General features: G+C 31.7%; 1 protein-coding gene across 1 annotated transcript in view; it reads right to left on the minus strand.

The window, feature by feature from the left end:
• LOC118191461 (uncharacterized) overlaps positions 1-20,693 on the minus strand; it is an 85,723-nt gene that overhangs the window by 33,445 nt on the left and 31,585 nt on the right. The window contains exons 4-5 of the mRNA XM_035362262.2: positions 2,902-3,060; positions 1,824-1,859 (exon numbers count right to left, since the gene is read on the minus strand). Of these exons, the coding sequence (XP_035218153.2) occupies positions 1,824-1,859; positions 2,902-3,060 (195 nt within the window). The remainder of the gene's footprint in view (positions 1-1,823; positions 1,860-2,901; positions 3,061-20,693) is intronic.

Below are 20,693 nucleotides of genomic sequence, written 5' to 3' on the forward strand. Positions count from 1 at the left end.
AAATTTGGGTATTTGAACCAACTTTATTTTTAATCATAACGATCCTAAGCATACAGCTCTCAACGTTCGCCTGTGGTGTCTCTATAATTGTCCACAGGTTTTGAAAACACCACCTCAGTTGCCAGAATTAAACCCCATGGAACACATTTGGAAAGAACTGGAGGTTAAAGTATGAAAATATGAAATCAAAACGAAAAATAGTGAACTCAAAACAGTCATGATGGAAGAATGGATGAACATTGATACAGAAATTACAAAAAAACTGGTAAAATCTATTCCCAGATGTTTAAAAGCTATAAAAGCTGTTGTGGATGCTAAAGGATATCTTGATTATTAATTTAACGAAAAATGAAAATATTTACTAATATGTCAAGATTTTTTGGAGTGTATGAAGACTTTTGTGAGACAAAATGTCATTTTTTGATTATTAATTTCTTAAAAAATAAGTTTCGCTACATTTTAAACATATTTCATGTAATTTTGTAATGAATAGATTATAAATTTTATTATTAAAATCTCAGAAAGTTTACTTTTAATTAATGGATAGAACCCTATTTCAACGAAAATCATAAGTATGAACACTTTTGGGAACCACTGTAAACATCATCTCTTAAGACTAGATAAACTGATAAAGCTTAATTTAATAACTTAATTATGCCAGAGCGGGAAAAAAGGCACCTTGTTCCTACCTCCTTACGTTGGTCCTACTTTCAAATAATTTTAGCAAAGTGACATCTAAACCACATTTGATGTTATTATCACTTTCAACAAATATGCCAAATTTCAAAACACAATAAATGATATACGTGAATATATAAATTAACGTATATCTTCAGAAATTGTTTCAGCAGTGGTGATGGAAGGGTTCTATAAAGGTGAGAATTCGCATCAAGCAATGCATAATAAGTAAAATTTTTATTAAGCAAAAGTTCCATACTTTTGCATGTAATATTCAAGGATGAAACAGAGAATGAAATTATACTGACTTGAATCACTCTCTGATGGCAAGCAGTGACTGAAATTTGAGAATATTCAACATAATTCAGAAAAACAATTACAAAATCTAAGTTGCTTATTTTGATAACTAATAAATTCTGTATTTAGTTAATGACATTCAATAGCAGCATTAGAGTAGTGCTCACGAGACTATGAATCACTACTATTTCTGTGAATTTTGCACACTAAGACATGAAAGTTTTACATCTAATTTATTAAAGCTGAATGAATATATTACTTGCACTTTTTGCTTTACAAAATAAATAATTAATATTTTTTATATTTACACAAATGTCTCGCTACTGGAAATGTTGCAATAAAATTCTCTGCTTTATTTTCAGAATTTTTAATTTGAACAATATTAAAAAAAAAAATAATGCCTGCAATTACCTTTCTCAGACATCTCATACGTATAAAATTTGATGACATACTCGTATGTATGTTCTTTTCTACAGGATTTTCCATTCATTTCATCACGGATAAAGAGAGATGGGATGTTAGAAAATTCAAGAATAGAGATTGCCTGTTTTGGATTCTGACACAATTCTCTGATTTTTTTACATCTGTCTTTCTTTATTTAAAGGATTAATGTATGAATTAGTAATTTAAAATCCATTCATTGCACTGACAAGAACTGGTTACTTTTAAAATGTTGTGTGAAAAAAAATCCTCTGGTTTTACGCCTTTTGAAGAAGGAAATATTAATCTCCGAAGCATTATTTACTTAGACATAAAGCTTTGAACCATATTTTTTACTTATATCTAATACTTTTAAAATGTATATAAATAAGTAAAAAAGAAAAGGAAAAACAAACTTTTGAACTTACAGTGAGATGAAAACGCCTCCACCTATCAGGACACTCCTATAAAATGAAATATAATTTAGTAAATATAATAGTTTAAAACATTCAGAAAAAATTATTTTTCTGACATGAAACATGCAGTGCTTCAATATATTCTATATATATATATAAAAAAAAAAAAAAAAAAACAGCTATTGAAAAACAAATAATAAATTAGATATATTACTAGTAACTAGGGTTTAGAAAGCTTCAGTATTTTGAGAATAAGCAAGTCCAAATCTTAGCTCAAAATCATTTTAAGCATCCAGTTTGTTTATTTACTGAAAGATCACATTAATTTCTAATGCTTACAATTAGTAGCTTTTTTATTTAAATCTTTACATGTTAGAATAAAAGTTAAATTTTTAATTGTAAATATAGATTTACAATAGTTTTATAGCAAATTTATTATTAAATAAGTGCTGAGTATATTCATTTATAAAAGCAAAATTTTTCTTATCTTGCTTCTACTGCAAATAATAAATGCAAAAGTTCTGCAATCGTACTCCTACTGCAAATGAGTAGTAATTAATCAAGCACGGCTTAAATAAATTACATTTTGATTAAACTTAAAAATCCACATTTAAAAAAAAAAAAAAAGAAAGAAACTCAATTAAGAGACATGTGAATCTTGAACTTATTTTAATGCAAAAATCCACAGAAATGGAGAAAATGCTTGTTTAGAAAAATATAAATAAAGAATTATTTTGCCTACATTTTCAGTTCCCTGTTTATTATTTGCAAATAGTATAAACAGTTAAATTAAAATATGGTGAAGGAAGCTAAATATATTTTTGCTTTTCCTATAACTATTTTTAAAATTATCAATCATTGTATATTATCTTCAGTATTCTCATTTTGTAATATCGCAGTCTTTTTTTGTTAGATGCTCATTCAAAAGGAAATCTAAAAATACCCAAAATTTTCATTCAATTTAGAATTTTTTAATTACATTTATAATGCAATATTATATGCCATATATTTTAAATGTATTAAAGAGAAATTAACACTATTTCCAATCCTTTTACAGCCAAAAGAATTATGGAAGTACAAATTACAGTACCGTATCATGGTGACCATCCATGCCACAGATTATGCAAAGACTAACATCTTGCTTCCAACACCTTCTAGTATCATGACCCAAGTAGTAACACTTGCCACATATTCTTTTTTTACATCTTGCTCCATTATGATCATCACCACAAATGAAACATTTAACAGCCTGAAACAGTGGAAACTATTAACAAAGCATAAAGCACATAATGTTTTTTGTGCTAAAAAACAAATGAAGATATAACATACATACTCTACTGCAATGACTAGCCCCTATAATCAATCAACTAAAGGAGACAAAATCTGTAGTAGTTTCAAATCCAGAAAATTTTGCTACCAATATTATAGAAAGCACTAGAGAGGTTGCTCAGAATGAAAAAAAAAAAAAAAAAAAAAAATGATTGCAATTTAGTGGTAATTCTCGACATGGTAATTACAGGACTGAAACTCTGTAAGTAAATAAGAAATTTATGTCTATCTATAAAATTAAAAAGGAAGTATTAGTATAAAAAAATTCAATTTGCACTGAAAGAAATGTTTAATAAAGCAAATAAATAAAAAGGCCCTTTTCTGTGTGTGAAAATTTTGATTTTCTTCTTTCTTCATAAATGCTTCCATTATTTCTAATTTGTTTTTATAATTTCTACTGCCATTTTAAGATATACATTTTAGATCATCATATATAATTATTTTGTATACCATTACTTGTCCAGGCTTCTATATTCTTGTCCAGGTTTTCTTATCTTATCTAATCATTATTTCCTATCTTGTTCATTTGCGGTTTTGCAGCTGAGGATGGTGGTTCGGTAAAACCATCGAAACTAGTTCTGTGAAAATTTTGTAAATATAACGCTGATTTTTGTTGTTTGACTTCTGAAATAGTATTTATTCAGCATGTTATTGTGTCTTAAATATTTACCTATAAAACATTATATGTTGATTTTACGACGAAGAATGGAACATTGAAAACCACCAACTGTATTATTGACATAATGATATTAACATTATCAAGAAATATGCATACTCGAAAGTTACTCAGTGCTACAAGCATAGCACTTTTATGATTCAAGAGAAAAGTTAAAAATTTCAAACAGTAAAATTGGTAATGGTTAGTTTAGATAAAATATATGGATGTATACTTGCACAAAGATGTAACTTTGTAATCATGATCTACTTTATTATGCTTCCTGAATCATAATAATTCTAAAAAAATTAAACATAATGAAATTTTGCATTTCTTATAGTTACAATTTAATCTATTCTTAATAAAATAATGTATATATAACAGAAATCTAAAACCAAAAATAAAAATAAAAATCCAATTAATTTAATTAAAATATTAATCCAGTTAACTGCTGCTGTATATTTCCCCCACTTTGGAGGTGATTAGTTTCTGGAACGAATTTTTAATCACTGAGCTTAAAATTTGTTTTTAAAAACTGTCTTCTCTCAGAAAGAAATTCAGAAAAGCAATTGATCATGTGAAACTGAAATCTGCTTCATGATGAAGAGTAGCAATATTTTTTTTTATCATTCAACTTTCTGTGTTAACTGCAACCTATGTTTTTTTAGGGGTCCTACCCCTTTGTCTTCTGGCCTGCTAGCCAAAGGATAAAAAAATTCTGATTCTTTCTGATTACCTACACTCCCATAAAAAGCATGCATATGGCAACACATACACAGTTGAGAAAAATAAACCCAACCCATGACATTGCCAATATGCGTTTATGTGGCAACCCAGGTGTCTGCCACAGACAAGCAGATTTCCATCATCAAATATGACAGACAGTTTTCTGAATTATTTTTGCTTTCGCATTGAGAACATTTTTTGTTCTTTTTGTAAGAAATTGCAATGGGGCAGTAGAATTTGCTGTCTGATGAAAAAGAAAGAGTTGCATTCTTCAGAAATAGGGTGTTCTACACAATAGCAGAGAAGATTTACCCTACTTTTTTTAGTGTTGTTGATTCATAATTATTTTATGAAATTACTACAGTGCAGCCATTTTAAAAATGTCTGTTGCCTTTCATGTATTTATTTCACGAAAAATTGGTCAACAACAAGTTGATGACCAATTATTCACTAACACACACATTACCACATTAACACATTTGTATTGAATTCTCTCATTAACACGCTTCATAAATATCCATGACTTTCCATGAATGAATACTGTTGCATGCATATCGGTTCGTAATGATTGAATGCAGACAGAATTGATGCTAGCTTGATAAAATTTATTTTATCAAAAGAAACAGATCAGAGTTCTGGAACTTTCCACAGAAACAGTCATACAACTAACTCTTCACAGTGTCGCACAGTACAATCACTAACGCTTCAAACTACTACAAACATTACTTTCTGGTCTTATCTAGTTTTCACCTAGCTGCCGAGATATTTCTAGAACTTCTCAAAATTACTGGAAGGTATATGAGAGCCAAATACGGTTACACAGCATCAATAACAGTTATGTAGGGACCAGACCAAAATGTTGGTGACTTTCGGTGATTTCATGCCATTTTTGGGGACAAAAATTAGTCACCAAAACCATTGCCAACTTGACAATATCTCCTAATTTAGTGACACAGTCATTTACTCATTGTTAAATGGACTTGTCCCTATATTCTCACCGAGCCCCTGTATAATATTTCCCACAGAGCATCATTTCTCTCAGCTTTTCATGTTACATTATACAGAATATTACAAAAATTTCACATATAATTAATTGCACTAAAACTATCCATCTAAGTATAAAATTCCTAATATTCTCCCCCTTCCCAAAGACTGGATGTCCCAGGTAGTACAATCCACGGACAGGCAGTCAAACTCACATCTAAGGAAAATCAGTGCAATACTAACACAATAATTTCAATAAATAACAAATCAAATACTAAGTCAACAAATAAATTCATAAATTTACAAATTTATGTATAAATAGGACCATTGTCTCAATATACACTATGGGGGACTATGTACTATAGCCCCAGTAAAGGGGCTACATTGTTGTAATGAATAACTTTAGGCTTAGAATTTAATGACTTAACGAAGGCGAAATACATTGTCATTCAACCTGCTTAAAACTGTGTGGGGACCAACCCAAAGTAACTGTAGTTTAGGAAAGAGTCCTTTTTGTTGAATCAAATTCCATAACCACACATTATAACCTTCACTGAAATGATGTTTTGTAGTTTATGTGTCATATTGGGTCTTCATCTTCTCCGTTGCCAAGCTGATTCTCTCTGGCGCAAAATTATGCATTGCTTCAAACTATACCCGACGATCTTGAATGTACTCCTCAGGTTATGAAGGCATTTCCAGAAGGTAACCAAACAAGAGATCACAAGGCAGACGAAGGTCATGGCCTAAGAGCATACGAGACAAACAGAGTTCGTACACATTTCTGCACACGGAAATTAAGTACTTTTAAGGACCATTAATGAAACAAATTAAGGACCTATGAACAAATGGGAACTGAGTAAATTCAATTAAAAATATTATATGTATGCCTGAATGTGAGTAGGATGCTATATTATTAAACATAACTTAATTAACATAATTATTAATACATTTGAGAATAAAATTAATTTTATGAAATTTATCAAGTAGCATCAAATATTTTACACTTATAATAACTGGATATCTTTGAAAGAAGATAAGTGACATTTTAGTTACGTTTTACTAATAATTAGCTTTTTTTTTTTCAATGTCTGATTTTGTCACATACTTGCTCAGTCTAGAGGTTTAGTAAATAGCAAGTAGATTTTATGTCAAGCAGCATAGGTTAAAATGAGCATTAAAATCATAATCAGCATGATTAATAACAAAAGACTGGCTGCTGTCACCATTCCTGCTTGCCTATAGAGAAACCTGCTGATCAGAACAAACCTGAAAGGCCTGATGTAGGCACAGTTAAGCAAGTTTTGAAAGTTAGCTGACCTCTGTCTGACGCTGTTAGTGTGATAGCTTCATGTAGAGTTCCAGGGGTTGTAACTCAGTTAATATACTTTAAGGTTGAATCACTAAAGCATTAGTGGTGATAAGCTGTTTTAAGTCTCAGTAGATGCAAAGAATAAGTTTCACATGAATTTTAATATTTTTGTGTTTTACCTTGTGACCACGGTAACGGTTAACACGTTGAGCCCGGCGCTGAATTTTCTGTCCTTTCCGTTCAGCCGGCAGCGAGCGATCAAGCGGTGACGGCTGAATTAAATTATTACCGACTTAAATTATACAAAATGGAAGGAGATGCACATAAAGTCCGAAAGTATTGTTCGAAATGTTATGATGACAATTCAAAACTTTTTGGATGCAAGACAGCCAAAAATGTTACCAAAATAGTTGTTTCGTATTGTAATATGTGTAAAGCTAAGCCGTATTTTTGTTAAGAATGTTTTGTATTTTTGTCTTTAATTTTCAATAAATTTCATTAAAACTACATTAATTTTTTAACTTTAATACTGTCGTCCCGCGGATGGACGCCAGCCAAACGAAAGTTCTAGTCCGGTTCCAGGGGACCGACGCCGGGCTCAGCGCGTTAACAGAAGGCAATAACTTGCTTTAATATAGAGAGATAATTTTTAAGGGAATGCATTTAGTTATAATTAAATTAGGTATTAGATAACCTTAGTCATTATGGATTTACATGGCCCCTATTAAATTAAATTTATTTTTTAATAATATTTGTTAAAAACCCTATTAATATCACAATCTCATAGAATTTCACAGTTTAAAATACATGCAATTTATGACATTGATTTTTAAACAATATTAGGATAATTACACATTAAAAGCTACAAAACATAAAACTCAACAAAATAATTATGCGTCTTTTTAATTTGAAGGTCTGTCCAGACATTTTGGCTAATTTATATCGATTTCCTTCTCCTTAAGAATGTTTTCTAACAATTAGAAATTTGTCTCAATATGTAGAACAATGTTCTCATTAGTTTCTGTGTGTTTTATTTCCTAACTGCCAACCTCTCCACAATGTACTACCTATGAGGGTTTACTTGATCTGGTAAAAGTTAAATAGTCCGACCCCCTCCTCCCCGACAAACGCGAAACAAATTATCACTATGTCTGAAAATAACTAAAAACCAGATAATAAATTTAAATAAAGGTTTAAATAAGCTTCTTATTCAAAAAGAACTTGGAACACATACGCATATTCTTATGCTAACAAAATAAAATACAGTTTGTGGGGATATAATTAAACAAGAAGAGTGAAATTCAAACTAAAAATATGGACTAGTGGTCAAAAACTATACAATTTAATTTCAATTTAATCTGGTTCAGTAACTCTATTGTCACAATAAATTCAAATGTCAACAGCAGTAATGTAAAGACTAATAATTATAAATCATCAGAGCTGACAGGAACTAATGCAGGGAGCAAGTGGAGTTCAGAAACACTCGTCCAACACTCCCAAAAAACAACTATCTAAGTGATCCACAGAGACTGCATTAGGTGGCAAAATGCCTAGTGCCAGCTCTGTGTATGATGCATTAAGACATATTAGATGAATGTTTTGAATTGTCAGTTTTCAATTTCTTTATTAGTAAAAAAATTCCTTTCTATAATGCTTGTTCATGTGATAAGATTAGAAGTACTTTTGATATTTTCCATGCTTGTATCTAGTGAAAAGTAGAGAAAATAAAGGGAAGATAAAAATGTTAAGAAAGCGATTCTAGAATAAGAAGTAAAAAACATTCAACTATTATGATTTTATTGTTCTTCTAGATGTTCTCCAAAATGTAAGAAACTGTGTGTTACTACCATGGAGACATTTTTCATTTTATCACATTTTTCTGGAATCTTTTAGAATCGTGGGTCTATAAATTTGCCTTGAAATCTTCCTAAACTTTTCAAGCTTCAATGTCTAAAATCCTAAAGAAAAATTACCCCTACGAATTCTGAAACAGCAAAAATCCAGAAATGTTTTTAGAAAAAAGCGGAGGAAAAAAGTGTGAAATTAATTTTATAGAGACAACTGATGCATATTCTGAGAATTCTGAGAAATGGGAAAAATTCTTACCATGAAAAAATTAAAAAGACATTTTTAATTAATTACATAGCTATTTTGCTTTTGCTAAAAATTATTTTGTAAACTTCGTGATTTATAGCATTATTCCTTGCTTATTTTTCAGTTTCAAAAAATTTTATAATATGTGGCCAAAATGGAACTTTTATAATATGACAGTGAAAAATAAAAATGCTTTATTTTAATGTTATTTCTTAAATGTAATTCCAATATATTACCATTATTTTAATGAAATTTATAAACGTTAGAATGTTCTAAAAAATCGTCAAAAAATTCCCAGATCTCGGAATTAAAATTTTTCCATAGAAACTGATCTTAAAATCGCCAATATGTTGATAATCATTAAGTTTAGAACCGTTTAATAAAAGACCCCAAAAGTGGAAAGTTGTTTGAGAGCTCTTCATTACAAAAAATGAAATAATTTTGAAATGCTTATGTTTCACTTCTTGCTCAGAAACTCGAGTATCCCACCCTTATTTATATTACAAATAGGAACAAATTATAACTAATGAACCCATTCAAAAATATTCCTGCAAATGCTAATTCACACCCAAAATGGCAGTCATAAAAACAGACAGAAATTTCAGATGATTAAAATTAAGGACCGTCTGCCGATTTTGGCCAAAATTAAGGACTTTTAAGGACCAAAAATCTATTCCAAAAAACTTAAGGACTTTTAAGAACTCTTAAGGACCGTACGAAACCTGGACAAAGAATAGCCAGTAGTCTTGTGGACAGCACTGTAATACTATAATAAGAAGAGTGGAATGTTCTGGTCCTCGTTATGATGGTTTCTGGAAACCATCAGCGAGAGCTTATTAAGAACAGCTATATGAAACCTCTCTACCTTGCCGTCTGATTGGGGATGTAAAGGTATAATTTGTGTTTTGTCAATGCCAAGTAACTTGTAGAGTTTCTTAATTACAGCTGAGGTAAAATTTCTTCCTTGATCAGAATGTAACTGAAGAGACATACCTAACCTAGAAATCCAAAGCTGTGTCATTCCCTCTGCTAACATGACTTAGAAACAGGATATGCTTAGGGCAACTCTCTGAATTAATCAGTGACAATAAGGATGTATTTTCTGCCATCAGCTGTACATGGCAGAAGTTAAAGGATATCAAAAATTATATGTTGAAAAGGCACTTCTACATTATAAGATTGCAGCTGCACTTCTTCGGTACTTTCCGTCCCACACAGACATCACAAGATTGGTACTACTTTTGCACGTCATCCCTCGCATTACTCCAGAAGTGCTCTTGAACTCTATCTATGCAAAGTCTTCATTATTCCAAAGTGGCCTCCTGTTGGACTGCTATGGTCATCACCTCATGGGGTATCGAACAGCCGATGTTGAAACTGTAACTGGCCATGCAACTGGGGTAAGCAGCTTGTGCGTCTCTTCAGTCATGGAACAGTTATCGGCAGCTTTCTGAGCAGGGTCTTCAGGGCAGGGCATCGACGTTTCTATGTGATGATCCTTTACAATGATGAATAATTATATCCTCAAGGGAAGAATGCAGTTTGTTATTTTTAATTATTAATTATATACATTGCACACAAAAAAGGGGGAACAGCTCTATATCTCCCATTCTACTGGGCCAATTGGTGAAATTTAAATCGCATTTTTCATGTCTCGAAAGCACGACTTAGGGTATGTATTAGATTTATATATAGCATTGTTCTACTACAGGTATTTTGGCACAAAATCGGACCTTTTCTGAAATAACATGCCAATTTTTTCCACATTTTTATTCCTTGTCTCAAATTATGCCTAAATATTAAATTCTGTAAAATTTGATGCAAAATTTATGAAGAACTTCAAAAACTAAATCTTGGTGCATTTTTTTCCAGTTTGCACCAAGAATAATTCACTTGGTGAACTTCTTAATTTATAGCAACCCTATTTTTCTTTCCTTTTTTTCATTGTAAATGAGCAGAAAAAGTCATTGTTCATTATTTCAAATTATTTTAACAAAGTGCGTAAACCACATTTGCCATTATTATTGCTTATAACAAATATACCAAATCTCAAAATGGACTAATATGTAAATTAGCATATACCTTAAAAACTTTGAAGAAAAAAAAAAAAAAAAAAAAAAAAACTTTAATTTTTTTTTGCAAGTATGCTTAGAAATACATCTACTTTAAGACAATGGTAAAAATTTTATAAATTATTTTTAATTTCAAAAATAAACCATAAAAAATGGGCAAATTTTACTTCAGGGTTTGTGCACATTTCTGCACATGGAAATTAAGTACTTTTAAGGACCATTAATGAAAAAACTTAAGGACCCCATCAATAAATGGGAACTAATTCAATTAAAGATATTAGCTATGACTGAACTTCACTTTTGTAATACCATCCTAGGAATAAAATAGATCCACAAGTAGAACACTATATTATTAAACATAATTATAAAACAAATTTGAGATTAAAATCAACTTTATAATATTTATCAGGTAGCATTAACTATTTTACCCTTATAATAGTTGGACATATTTGAAAGAAAATTAACAACATTTTATTTATGTTTTACTAACAGCTTTATGTTGATTTTTTCTTTTATGTATCATTTTGTAATGTAGTTGCTCTTTAGAGGTTTAGTAAATAGCAAGTTAATTTTATGTCAAACGGCATAGGTTAAATGAGAAGTAAAATCATAACCAGCATGATTCATAACAGAAGACTGGTTGTTGCCACCACTGTTACTTGCCTACAGAGAGACCTGTTGATCAGAACAAACCTGAAAATCTGATGTAAGCATGGCTGGCTACTACTTTTGAAAGTTAGTTTTGCTCTGTCTGTCTGACACAGTCAGTGTCATAGCTTTGCGTAGTTTCTAGGGTTGTAACCCAGTTAATTTACTTTAAACCACTAAAGCACCAGCAGTCATAGCTAAGTTGTTTTGTATCAAAGTCTCACTAGCTGGAAGTACTAAGTTTTACACTGATTTTTACATTTTTGTGTTTCATTTTGTGACCATGGTAAGGATTAATGAAAGCCAATAACTACTTTTAATAAGCAGAGATAACTTTTAAGGGTGACCAGTTAGTTACAAATAATTTAATTAGCAAGTTAGTTACCCTTAGTCATTACAGATTTAAATGGCCATTATTAAGTTTATTTTTTTAATATTTGTTAAAATCACAATTACAATCTATTAACATGTCACAGTTTAAAATACATGTAATTTATGAAATTTTTATTTTTATATGATATTAAGATGTTATACATCTTGTTTATCTCCTATCACAATAAAGTTATCTCCTAACTAACCTAAGCTAGGAGATACATCTTGTATTATCTTTTAAAACATTAAAAGCTACAAAACATTTATGTTTTGTATTTTACATTTTGTAGCAACAATAGTCAACAAAATATTTATGCATCTGTTTAATACAAAGCCTTCCCAGACATCCTGGTTAATTTATATAGATTCCTTTCTCTTTAAGCATCTTTTCTAACAATTTGAAATTTGTTTTAATATGAAAAAAAATATTTCCACTAGTTTCTGCGTGCTTTATCTTCCAACTTGTCAATCTCTCGACTATGTACCTATGACATTTTACTTGATCTGATAAAAGCTAAATAGTCTAAAAACTCCTAACAGATGTGAAGCAAGTTATTACTATGTCTGAAAAAAAACTACGTTGTCAGATAAAGGTTTTAACTAACCTTTTATTTAAAAAGACCTTAAAATATAAAGACATGTTCTTATGGTAGCAAAATCAACTACAGCTTATGGTGATCCAATTAAACAGGATCAGTCAATTCAAGCTAAAAGTGTGGATGCAGTCAAAGACTACAAAATTTAATTTTAATCTAAGCTGGCTCAGTTAAATGTTGTAACAAGTCATAACGCAGTTGTCGCTTAACAGACACAAATATTGGCAGTAATAGCGCAAAGATTTCTGTTATTCTAAAAAACTAAATGCATTTAGAATGTATAGGAAAAGGTGTTAATTTTATTTCTTTAGTAATATAAACATTATGAATAAATATGAAATGATATATGATAAAAGCTGGTTACAGAGCCAGTGTAGCAGAATTTTTAGAATTTAGTGACACACCGAGCAACAAAATCTGAAAATGACAAAATAAAAATTTCAGAATTTTTATTTTGAAAAAAAAAAAAAAAATTTAGAATTTAGGATCCACAGAGATTGCATCAAGTGGGAAAATGCGTATGCCAGCCCTGTTTTGATGCACATAGTCGTAGCTAGGGTTTTCAGCACCTGGGGACAACTGAAGATTTTGCTCCCCTTTCTGTATGCCAAGAATGAAAAATATTTCATTCTAAAATTTTGTAACATCAATTTGCCACCCTCATGGATGCTGCACCTGGGAACAGATGTCCCCCTTGCCCCACCCTAGCTATGCCACTGATGATGCATTGAGATATAAAAGATGAATCTTTTAAATTGTCAGTTTTCAATATGTTTATTTATTAATAGAAAAATTTCTTTCTATAAACGCCTGTCCATGTGAAAAGATTAGAAGCATTTTTGATATTTTTTGTGCTTGTGTCTAGTGAAAAATAGAGAAAATAATGGGAAGATAAACATGTTATGAAGCAATGAAATGACATGCCAATTTGCCATAATGTTAATAAAAAGACTTCTAGTTATCAGAAGTAAAACATTCAAATATGATGCATTGTCATTTTTCCAAAAAGTACGAAATTCATCACAAACTTTCTGTAAAATACATCCATTATGTGTTAATACCTTGAAGGCAATTTTCATCTTGTCACATTTTTCTGGAATTTGTGGGTCAATAAATCTTCCCTTCAAATCCTTCTAACTTTCCAAGTTCTAATGTCTAAAATCCTAAAGAAAAATTATCCCTACTAATTCTGTGACAGCAAAAAGCCAGAAATATGCTAGAAAAAACTCAGAGGAAAAACGTTTTAGATTAATCTTATAGAGAAAACTGATATTGAGATGGGAAAAACTCTTACCATGAAAAAATTGAAATGAAGGCATTTTTAATTAATTACATAGCTATTTTGCCTTTGCCAATAATTGTTCTGTAAATTGTACTAAAAAACAATTTAAGCATTTATTACCTTGTTTATTTTTCAGATTCCAAATACAATATAAAAAATCTTCAAAATGGAAAATAAATAATGTCACTTTATAATATGATAGCGAAAAATAAAAATGTTTTATTTTAATGTTGTTTCTTGAAAACAATTTCAATATATTAGCATTATTTTAATGAAACTGATCAATGTTACAATGTTTTTTTAAAAAAAAATATCGTTGAAAATTTCCCAGATTTCTAAATTAAAAATTTTCTACAGAAACTGATCTTAAATGTTGATAAGTTGCCAAATTTGGGATTGGTTAATAAAGAATTCACATTCCGAAAAGCGAAAAGTTAAGACACAATAACAACTAGTTTCGATGGTTTTACCGAACCACCACCCTCAGCTGCAAAACTGCAAATGTTTGCGAAAAGTTGTTTAAGAGCTCTTCATTAGAAAAAATTAAATAATTTCGAAATGTTCATGTTTGTATTCTTGCTAAGAAACTTGAGTACCCCACCATTTATATTAGAAATAGGAACAAATTATAATCCATTAACCTATTCACACATTCAAAAGAAAACTATGTTTATCAATGAATTGACAAAAATATTTATCCAAAAGGCTAATTCACATCCAAAATGCCAGTAATAAAAACAGACAGAAAATTCAGATGATTAAAATTAAAGACCTCCTGCCTCCATTAAGCAATTTTAAGGACCAAAATTGATTCCAAAAAACTTAAAATACTTTTAAGGACTTTTAGGAATTGTAAGAACACCATACTTGGAATGAACCTAAATTTTGAATTCTGGAAGAAGGAATCAAGTAATTTTTTTTTAAAAAAAGAGATATTAATAAATAGGTATCAAATTCAATTGACAATGAGCAGCTAAAATTTTGAGAGCTAATTTTTTAAAAACCACTCACGCGATTTTGACAAAACCTTGGCAGTTTAGCATAATTTGAGTCTTAGAATCGAAATATGGAAAAAAATTGGCATGTCATTTCAGAAAAAAGTCCACTTTTGTGTCAAAATACCTACAGTAGAACAATGCCATATATAAATCTCACACATAGCCTAAAAAAAACTCGTCTACACGAAGCGATTTTCTCGGCCGACTTTCTCGTAGAGCAACACTTTTAAGCATCTGCGCATGCGCCAAAAATCGGTCATGTGCTCTGCCACAATTTCAGAACTGGTGTTCACTGCTCACTAGCGTACAATAAAATCGGAGTCTCTAGCCAATAAGATTGCTTTGAGTGATCACGTGCTTTTCTCCTCCCTTGGAATAATAAACATGGCTGCATTTCGTTGGAGCAAAACTCAAATTTTTCAACTAATAGATTTCTATAGAGAAAATGTTCTGTCGTGGAACACAAGTAATGTAAATTTTAAAAATAAAAATTAAGGGATTATCTTATTTTGGTAACTCCCCCGGAGTTTGTAGCCACATTTTAGTTAAAAAAATAAGCACCTATAAGCACTTTTCAAGCACATTTTATGGAAAAAATAAGCACCTGCCTAATTACATTATACACAACTGCATAACCTTAAAAGAAAAATTAGACTTGCAATTTAAAATATGAGCAATGCAATATTTATTAAGAGAATGAGCATTACCTCAACCATGGAAAACAATTAACTTTTTTTAAAATTTTAAATGACATTTCAATTTGCAGAATTAGTTTACAATGAGAGAAAAAAAAAAAACTATGCAGAGCTAAACTATATTACAAGATTTAATGATGAAATTTCAGTTCAAAATATAGAAAATAAATAATAATAAGCCATATTAATTTTATTCGATTGGCACATAATAATAAATGCAATTTATTTTTCCACTCATATTAATATTTAAATAATTTAACTTAAATCAAAATTCTGAACATTTTCTAAATTTTCATTGCATAACAGTTTTCCCTTAACATATATTCCAAGCAAAGTAATTTAAGTAAAAAAGAGGCACATTTCTGAAATCAGAAGACGGGAAATTGCTTCCTGCAGTCAACAGTAAAAGCTCAACTAACCCGCATACTCGGAAATTGCCGAATATTCTGGATGGTAACTGGAAAAAGAGGAGTGGGGGGAGATTGTAGCCGTTCTTTAGATTTCTCGGCTAAATAAATGATTTTGACATTTCAATATGTGCATTATATAAACATAGACCAACGGAACTGAGAAATATTCTGCTTAGAAAGCACCGTAAAAATCTTTTAAGTGTTCATAAACAAATCTCGGACTGAACATCAAAATTAATTATCTCTGCAAAATACCGCAAACGTTATTGTGCAATATGTGCGGCATAACTCTTCCACATGTGATACTACGCAATCGGAATCAACAGCTGCTGGTATTCGGAGAATAAAGAACTAAATAAAGGAAAAGAAAGAGATTTACTAATCTGGGGTGTTTCTGATTCTAATTTTCAACAGACTGCATTAAATTTCCGGAATAGAATCAATTTTCGCTTAGGTTGGGTATACCGCAAAAACTTTTAGTCCTATTCAATCCAGACTACAAAGTGACAAAAATAAAGTCCGCTGCTTCAATATTAGAGATTTTGCGGAGAAAGGGGAGAACCTCCTAACCTCCGTACTGTATAATGTATTGGAAAAAAAAAAAAAAGAAAAAAAAAAGAAAAAAAAAAAAAGAAATTATTTTGACTATTCGATAACTTTCCTTTTATTTAAGCCATTCCGAATATTATTCCTTAGAAAGCTAATCTGTGTAAAAACACACCCATTTTTGGAAGTTTATCTATACTTCAGCAGTTACTGCAACTATATTATTATAAATATTCATGCATATGCTCATAATATAAGCATAACGATCATAATAAACACGAATATGAACTGACCACGTGGAACGAGAATGCAAATTATTAAAATCTTGATAGAAAATCAAACGTGTGTAGTATTTGGATGAGAGGAAAAGAATACCAAATGTACCGGAATTTTCTACCGTTTTCACAATTCTTTGACCAACAGAACGACGTGCACCTGTCTGTACTCTTGCGCATACCATAGGCTACGTTAATGCAGAAAAAGGGGGGGAAGCAATTTCAGGGAGTATGCTTCACCATCTGACATTGCATATAAGGAAGAAAAGTTGTTTATTTAGTTTCGGCTTTGGTACAGGGAAAAAATGCGCGTTCATTAAAAAAAAAAGCACTAAAAGCAAAAAATGGGTCGATCCCCCATCTAAATTTTGGACTGTGCCTGCAAGACTTTTTAATTTCGTTTCTCCATCACTAAATTTGAACTGCATGACTTAAAAGTCACTTTTTATTTTTTCGCCTAGGGGTGTGGTGTTTATCGAATTTTAGCACATTTTCTTTTTATTTTCATTGGCACGTGTTAGTAGGTGCGTACCAGCTCAAAAGAAAGCCACAAACTCAGTTTTGTGTTAATTGAGTTTTGTGAAAACAAATTACAGCCTAATTTAATACAATATTGCTAAATTTTATTAGCTGATTAACTGACAGAGTCATATGATCATAGTTTTCAGACTGTATTAGTTATTTAATTATGCTGATATTAGTTTTTTAATGTTCAGTAAATATACTATTTAAAACTTTGCACCTTTATGATATTTCTTATTTGAAATTTTTGCACTAAAAATTACACTGTTGCTTTGTAATATAGTAATCTTTATTCTTTATTATTACTTTTTACTCATACTGGTTTGATATTCATGATGTTATTGTCTATTTATTCATTAATAAAGGTTTTGATTTAAAGCACAGTTATTTATTTCTTCTGAAACATGGTTATTTTATTATTTTGAGATTTAAGTGCACAAATACGAGTGCCAGAAAATGAAATTTAAAAATAAATAAATAAATAAAATAAAAAAGGAGTAATCTGTATACTCAGTACACAAAGGAAAAGCATATTTTTTTAAAATTTTTGCTGAAAACTAAATTTAGCAAAAAATCAAAATCACGTGGAATCATCCGTAAATACTTTCCGAATTGTATCGTGTCTTCAATATGCAAATCCCGGAGCAGGGCATTATGAAGGCACCATGAATTTCTCGTCGTTAGACCTAATTTCTGGTCCAAACGCATTTTCTTTTTTTTTTTTTTTTTCTCCTTCTGTAGCAGTAGCTAAGTTCAAAATTGTAGCTGTATCTATAGTAGCAATTTAAAGTAAAATAGTCATCTATTATTTTGACTATTTGACACCACCGTAAGCTTTGTTTACAAATCGTAAACAGTGTGACGCTGTACAAGGCAGGAACCATTCCTTTCACAGTGATTGGCTGAGTGAATTCCTGTACTAACAAGAAAATTGTTCTATGTGGATAGGCGAGCTATCTGAGATATTGTCGGCAGGCTAAGTCGGCCGAGGAAATCACTATGTGTAGACAGGCCTTAAGTCTCACTTTCGAGATATGAAAAATACAATTTGAATTTCGTAAATTGGCTCAGTAGAACAAGTGTCCTCCCCTTTTTGTTTTCTGAAGTGTACAACAGGAATGTAATTAAGTATTAACCCATTAGCCGCTGGTGTTGCGTTGGCGCAACGGTCAAAATAAATGCGTACATAAATATAACTACCTAAGATATTTTATTTTGTGTAGGGAATATTATGAAGATTATTTCTGTAAAAAAATATTTTCCACGTTGACGAATAGACAATTATATCATCAATGAAACTTTCAGCATAATCACTGTGTGGTCTAAGAGCTTGATTCATAACTCTTTGGAAAGTTGCGGCAGCACCTGACAAACCGAACGGCATCACTTTCCACTGACCCTTTGGAGAAACAACCTTCGGAGATACTGACCGTTTGGAGAAACAAAACTCGTCAGATGTCTACTTTCCTTTTCCATAGGGATTTCCCAATACCCCTTAAGAATATCTAGCGTAGACAAATAACGTGCTGCCCCTGCCTTATACCGAAGCTCTTCTGCAATTTTGCATAGAAAATGGGATGATCTGACTTTCCGCATTAAGCCCTCGATAATCACAACATAAACGTACGCTTCCGTCCTGTTTCGCTATACACACAATAGGGTAAGCAATCTCTGCTGTGGAAGGTTCAATTAAACCTCTTTCTAACAAATCAGCAATTTGTTTTTCCACCTGTCGCTTCAACGTCTCAGGTACCTTATAAACATGAGGTTGCTTTCTTTCAACTCCCGTTTTTAACCTGATACTGTGGGATCCTACCTTCGCACACTTAATCTCCCCGTCAAACACTATATGGAAAGATTTGATTAATCTGCTCAACTGATCCCTTTGTGACCTATCTAAATGTTTCCATTCCTCTGAAACACAGATCCTATCTAAAAGCTTGTCTACTTTAGGGTTTCTTTGAATAGGTGCGTGCTGCACCTCTCCAAATTCTGTGTCAGCCTCATAGATTATCCCTACTGCATTTATAGGCTGTATATATTTCCATAACTTATTTTGATGCAAATGTTTAACAGATTCATCTGGCAATTTTACCAAATATGAATGTGGAGACTTTTTCACAACTATTTCTCCAGGTCCTGTCCATTTCGAGCAAAGTTTATTTGTTGACGTTCGTATCAGTACTACTACCTCATCTCCTATCTCGAATTCATTTTCCTTAGACCTCAAATTATGATGATGAACATATTTCTGCTGTTTAGCTTCCGAATTTTCTTTAGCGAATTTCTCCGCCTCCTGTAACCTATTTCGAAGAGAAATTAAGTATTCAGTAACTGATTCCCCAACTCCTTGTGGTAATACCGTCTCATCTACCCAACTTGATTTAAGTATCGCCAGTGGCCCCACTGGCACCCGACCATACATCAGCAAAAATGGTGAGACTCCGGTAGTTGAATTCGGTATCTCTCTATAAGCCCATAACAAATATGGTAACTGCTTATCCCAGTTCCTTCCTTGAGTATCTATCGCGTGATGCAGCATTGACTTCATTGTTCCTATCCACCTTTCCACTAGCCCGTTTGACTGCGGATACCCTGGCGTAGAAAATTTTGGCGAGGCCCCTTACTTACTTAAAAATTCTTGTGTTAACTTAGCCTTAAAGTTCGTTCCGTTATCCATGGCTATCATTCTTGGAACTCCGCATGAAAATATCAATGAAAGCGTCACATGTAGCCTTCGCTGTTATCGCCTTTAGTGGAATTGCCTCCGGCCATCTGCTATGTTGATCAACAATACATAATACATACTGGTGCCCTCTTGAAGATTTCGTCTCAATTTGCCCTAAAACGTCCGCATTAACCACTTGAAATGGAAGTTCTGGCCTCCCTACTGCTGTAATTGGAGCCCTATCCTTCACTTTAACTTTCCTTCGTAGCTGGCATTCCTTGCAAGCTTCACACCACTTCCGCACCTCCTTTGACAATCCTTCCTACCAAAGCGACATTTTAATCCTTTCCGCCGTCTTCTTTGCTGCGAAGTGCCCTCCTTGTAAGCTTTCGTGAGCCAACTTTACAATTTCTTTCCTGCGGCTTTGAGGAACAACTAACTGACTACATCGCTGCCCATTGACACTTCCCGTATGGTACAAAATTCCTGACTCTAGCCAACACCCATTCTTGTTATTACACGCATCCATGAACGCGCTTTTCAGCGAAATACATTCCGCTTGCTCCTGTCTAAAACGTTGAGTTTGCGATAAGGGTGGGTTATCAGCTGACACTTGCTCACTGCCCCCCACTTCTACTTCCCCCTCATCTTTACTCCTTACCAACGGTGTAGTACGAGCTATTTCCCTTTCACCTTCG

The sequence above is a fragment of the Stegodyphus dumicola genome, chromosome 8, assembly GCF_044657685.1.
Source record: "Stegodyphus dumicola isolate Sdum_Otavi_A_Nest chromosome 8, ASM4465768v1".
Lineage (NCBI taxonomy): Eukaryota > Metazoa > Arthropoda > Arachnida > Araneae > Eresidae > Stegodyphus > Stegodyphus dumicola.